At 37.5% G+C, this 6,000-nt stretch overlaps 1 protein-coding gene across 2 annotated transcripts in view; it reads left to right on the top strand.

Moving 5' to 3' along the window:
• The window catches only part of SHC4 (SHC adaptor protein 4), a 169,518-nt gene that overhangs the window by 94,431 nt on the left and 69,087 nt on the right, over window positions 1-6,000 (top strand). For both annotated transcript variants that reach the window (XM_069098007.1, XM_069098006.1), the window contains exon 5: window positions 1,109-1,228. In XM_069098007.1, coding sequence (XP_068954108.1) covers window positions 1,109-1,228 — 120 coding nt within the window. The remainder of the gene's footprint in view (window positions 1-1,108; window positions 1,229-6,000) is intronic.

The raw sequence follows: 6,000 nt of genomic DNA, 5'->3' as shown, positions 1-6,000 counted from the left end.
GGGGGGGGGGGGGGGGGGGGGGGGGGGGGGGGGGGGGGGGGGGGGGCTTATGGCACCCTTCCAATCACACTACATAGACAACAGTCTACTCTGCTATCCGATGCTGGGCCTTGATCCAAAATACTGGAGGGCAGGGATATCAATGAGACAATTTTTTTTTTGGTAGAAGGAGAAGATTGAATTAATTGCAGAGTATTCATCCATGAGCTGACTCAGAGTGATTGATATACAGGGATTTTGTGCTAATGGGGCCTAAGAAATAGAAGGGGGTGGGGCATAGAAAATATTAGAAGAAACTACATTTCTTTTTGTTCAAGCAATCGGGGTTAAGTAACTTGCTCAAGGTTACACAGCCAGTTATTTCTGGGTGTGGTGCTGAGTATCTGAGCCCAGATTTGATCCAGGTCATCCCGACACTGGAGCTGGTGCTCTTACTCGCTGAGCCACCTGGCCGCCCCTAAGCAATTGGGGTTAAGTAACTTGCTCAAGGTTACACGGCCAGGTGTTTCTGGGTGGGTGCTAAGTGTCTGAGCCTGGGATTTGATCTCCAGGTCTTCTCAACGCTGGAGCCGGTGCTCTTACTCACTGTGCTACCTGGCCCCCCCAGAAACTATTTTTCTAACTTGTCTTTCCACCAATATCATTGGCTGACTGAGCTGTTAATCAACCAGTAACAACTCTAATAGGTTGTTATGTATGCACTAACTAGACCTATGCCAGTCAAGAGCTTAGCCAACAGGGCAGTGTCCATTATTCCTTTGCTTGACTCTGCAGAGTCAACCCAGGAAGGTCCCCGATAGGTCTTGAAATGTTAGCACAAAAGCCCAAATACCACAAAAGCCTTAGATTGGTACTTGACAATGTCTGACAATAACTGAATTGGGGAGGGGATGGGTTTAGGAACTTTTACCTTGGGTCTGTGTTTCCAAATAAGGCAGTGGACCCAGTGTGGTCAGAGGTCCACTCTGAGGAGTCGTTACCTGGATGGTGAAATGATTTGGTTTATTTAAAGTAAAATAAAGAAGACAAGCTTCTAGGACACATTTATCATCTTGTTAGGCAGCAAACCTGGCAACTTACATCCAATTTTTCTTTCTTCTTTTTAAAGCCTCCAGTTAAGTGTTTATCTTCTGTACTTGGCAGAAGTAACCTTCAGTTCTCTGGAATTAATATAAAACTGACCGTCTCAACATGTAGTCTTACTCTGATGAACATTGATACCCAGCAGGTAAGATCCTAGAGATAATTTTACTTGAAAGCATTTTTAAATATACCACTGATTCATTTCTAAATATATTAATTTGTTTCTCTATATATCCATTCATTTATTCAGAATTCAGTAAGCATTTATTAAGTTCCTGACATGCTTCAGGATCTGTGGTAAATGCTGGGAATATGCAGACAAAAAAAACCAAAACTGTTCCTGACCTCAAGGAACTTGCATTCTATTGGATCTTTTTTCTAGAAGTAATGGGACAAATGGAATTTAGTCAAGGATGATGGAGGGAGGCAGCCATGTAAACATATATAATAATAACAACATATATGAGAATTGTAATCAGTTCTTATGTTGGGGGTTCCTAGTATGGAGACTTTCTCCTCTAATGTAACATCTTTGACTTATACATAAATTCTAAGGGAAACAGAGATTACATGACTTGCCCAGGGTCAAATGGTTATTCAATATGAGAAGTGGGATTTGGATCCTTGTCTTACTGATTCCAAGTACAGTTATCCCTTCCACATTGCCACTTTCCCCCATCAAGGTTTTGATATATCTCGGGTCAGCATAAGAAATTAAATGGGAATTTGGGGGGAGTTCTGTGAAAGCCAAAGATGACATGTGAAAGCCAGCAGATGACATGGAAAAAAGTTTAGAAACTTAGAAATGCATAAAATATATGTATAGTATTGTATAATATCAACATATTTTGTCTTTTAATTCTATAATGATTCAGATTTCTTCTCTGGTATGAAGGGAGGGGCAAAAATTTTTATTTGGATTTTCCAGATCATGGGGGCACCATGCTCCTAACCCCCATGATGTGGAAGGAATAACTGTACACCCTGTTAACTCTACCAGGCTGCCTCTTTAACCAGTTAGGATAGAAACTTTTATTGTTGGCTATCTTAAATAAGCACAGGGAATCTATCTTTTTTCTTGTTTAATAGTGCTCCATGTGTCCTACACAAGTGAGAGCCAAATAAATACCTTTTGATAATATCAACGATGATGATGGTGTTTCAGAGGGGGAGAACAATATTCTGCTATTACCTTGCAGTAACTTGTTTTAGAAGGGAAATTGAAAACTGATTTCCTCATCAGAGATATGGACTTTGGTCAAGAAACCATGCTTTGAAAAGGTGACATTTATTTGCATATCTCACACCCTAGGTCTAGAATTTTAAAGGCATAAATATGGATGTTCATTAGAATTTTTCAAATCACTGCCCTTTTCTCATTAACAGCAATGGTCTCTCCTACCTTTTGCAAAGGCAAAGTATTATAAAACCAACTAAGAAAAAGTGTGAGGAATTTTATTTAATTTTTAAATTAAATTTATTTATTTAATTTTCTGGTCAACTGAAAGTTAAGCATAAAATCCTTTCTCTTTCAGGCCCTATTGTTGAAAAGTTTTCTTAAATGTTAATGTAATTCCCTGATTTTATATTCACTCATTTAACAAATATTTAATGAATACTTACTGCATAGTGCTCAGGGCTGAGGGAAATAGAGAGATGAATAAGATCCAAATGACAGTCTGAAAAGGGAGTCAACCTGGGGTCTGTAAACTCATTAAAATATATATATATATATATATATATATATATATGTATTAGTAACTGTATTCCAATATTATTGATTTCCTTTGTATTCAATCATTTAGTCAATAAGCATTTATTAATCACATTTATTATGAGCCAGGCATTGTGCTAAATAATGGGGATGCAAATAAGCAAAAACCAAGCCAAAACAAAAACCCAGTCCCTGTTCTCAAGGAACAAATTGCAAACAATTATGTGCAAACAAGATGCATACAGGAGAAGCTGAGGGAAGGCCCAGGATTGTATAGTGGAAAGATGATGGTGAACTAGAAAGGATACTGGATTTGGAGTCAGAGATTTTGGTTTGAGCATTGGCTCTGCCACTTAACCAACCACCTGTGTAACACTGGGCAAATAACTTTACCTCTCTAGGCCTCAGTTTCCTCATCTGTAAAATGAGGGGGATTGGACTATATGACATCTAAGGTCCTGTCCTGCTATACTTCTGTGATCTGGACTTGTGATTTCATCAATATTGGGAATTCTTTCTATAGATAGAGGCAACTATCTCTAGATAGGCAACTCCTAAGATTAAGGAAGACTGGGAAAGACTTATAGCAGAAGGTGGGACATCAGGTGGGACTTGAAGGAAGTCAGGGAAACCAGGAGGCAGACATTGAGGGAGAGCATTCCTGATATGGGAGATAGGTGGTAAAATAATTTTGTGACCTATATGCAGTTGCTCCTTATTATTTGTGGATTGTGGATTTGCCTACCTACTCACTAAAATTTATTTGTAAACTTAATACTCATGGCACTCTTGTAGTCTTCTTCAGCACAAAAAATCGAGTCATCCAATGCACATATTCCTAGTTGAGGTTGAACAAGGCAAGCTCTGCCTTTTTCTGCCTTCTCTCATACTATCAACAAGTATTCTTTTCATGGTCTAGTTGGTGTCATATTTTTCACTTGTTTGTGCTATTTCTTGGCAATTTTGTTGTTTAAAGTGGTCTCCAATTGTAGGGCTGGCATGCTATCTGGTGTTCCTATGCACAAGAAGGTTGTGATGTGCCTTATGGAGAAAATCTATGTGTTAGATAACATGGATTTCTCTGACATGAGTTATATAGCGCTGTTGTCCACGAGTTTGATGTTAATGAATCAACAATATGGTACATCCAGAAAAAGGAAGAGGAAGAAATTCATCAATCTGTATGTGAAACCACTCCAGAAAGTGCTAACATAACCAGAGCTGACAAGAACCTAACCCTGTGTTTCCCCTAGGAGAAATGTTTCAGTACTTGCTAAGTCAGTGTTCACAATGACTTTATAGAACACAATCACCACAAATTATAAGAAATGACTGTATTTTATGTTATGCATTTAAAATATTATTTTGAAAAGGTCTCTTTATACTTAATTAGACTACCAAAGACACACAAGAAAGATTAAGAACTCCTACAGTAGTAGTCTAGATAAGACGTGTCAAGGGAAGGTAAAATTTGATAAGTACATTAGAGTTCAAAGCATAAATCCCTTTTTGCATTTGCAGAAGAGATGCTGTTGTTGAGTTGTTTCAGTCGTGTCCAACTCTTTATGATCCTATTATGGGGTTTTCTTCACAAAGATAATGGAGTGGTTTGTCATTTCCTTCTCCAGTTCATTTTACAGATGAGGAAACTGAGACAAGTGACTTGTTCAGGGTCACATAGGTATTAAATATCTTAGGCCAGATTTGAACTCATGAAGATGAGTTTTCCTGATTCCAAGCCCAGTGCTCCATCCACTGTGTCACTTAGCTGTCCTGTGGAAGAGTTGGGGACTTTTTAGAGATTCATGGAGGAAATGACATTTAAACTAGGCCTTGAAGGATAAGTAGGAATTCAACAGGGACATGATAGGGGAATGGTTATGGAGGGCATTATAAGTATAGCAAAGAGTGTGGTCAGAGGTATAGAGGCAAGAAAGAGAAAAACGTGAACAAAAAATGACCAAGAGTCCAGTCTATAAGCATATAGGATAGATGAAATGGAATAGAGATAAGATTAGAAAGGTAGGTTGGGACCAGATTGTGGAAAGATTGTGAATTTATAAATTTTTAATTAATTTTTTATATTTAAAATAAAATATTTATATATTTTATTTATTATTATTTATTAATTTATTGATTTTATTTAACTTGTGTATTATTTACTGAATTCATTCAGCAGCTGATGGGACTCAGTGGAAGGTTTTTTTTCTGCAGGGAGTGATAAGATTAAGACTATCTATCTAGTAAGAGTAAATAGGATGGATTGGAGGAAGGAGAAGCTGGAAGAAGGTCAACTCTTTTGAAGGCTGTTGAAATAATGAGTTAATAAGGGTTAATGTAGGGTTCTGGCAGTGGGAATGAATAAGAAGGGATGAATGTGAATGAAGTTATGGAAGCAGTGTCAGCAAGAATAGATTATAACATAATTGAATTCTCTTTTGATTTCATTCAGGATATTGCAATGCCTCAGGATCAACATTATGAATTTCAATTCTTACTATCCAGTTGTAGAGCTACAGAAGGTATAGGATATTAGGATCAGTTTCCTCTGGGAAGTACTTTTTAGAATTAAATTGCTAATATCAGGTTGTTTTCTTGTGTTTTTTTTTCTCCTCTTCTAAAAGCTGAGTACAAAAGAAAATTCCAGTTAGTTGAAAGCTTTGGTTGGTTAGGGGAATAATCAAGGTGGTGAAGGGCTTTCAGATCATGCTATATCAAAATTATTTGAAGGAATTAGGGATCAGTGGGAGAAACATACCAGCTGTCTCAAAGTATTTAAAGGTCTGTGTATGAGAGATTAGACTTGTTCCACTTGGTCCCAGAATGAGGCCGAAGTAGGAACAATGGGAAGAAGTTATAGAAAGGCAAGTTATAGATTCAATGTAAGGAAAAGTTTTTTAAAAATAATTAGAGCTCTCAGAGTAGAATGGTTTGCCTCCAGAAATAATGGAATCTTCCTCACTAGAAGTGCTCAAGTGAAGGTTGATTGACTACTTACTTACTGGAGATATCCTAGTGGGGTAGACCAGATGGCCTGGCCTCCCTTCCAACTCTAAGATTTGGGGATAATTTGCTTCTCATCAATCTGGATTTTACTTTATTAAGTCCAGTGAAGTATTTTGTTTTAGTGTGAATAAACATTAATGAACCATTATCATTGAGTTGCTTTTACTCAAGCATCTTTCCCATGTACTTGAACTCTA

Source organism: Petaurus breviceps, unplaced genomic scaffold (assembly GCF_028583685.1).
Source record: "Petaurus breviceps papuanus isolate PSGF00001 unplaced genomic scaffold, PetGlider_PUasm1.0 37, whole genome shotgun sequence".
NCBI classification, from domain to species: Eukaryota; Metazoa; Chordata; class Mammalia; order Diprotodontia; family Petauridae; genus Petaurus; species Petaurus breviceps.
This window is presented reverse-complemented; position numbering and strand designations above follow the sequence as displayed.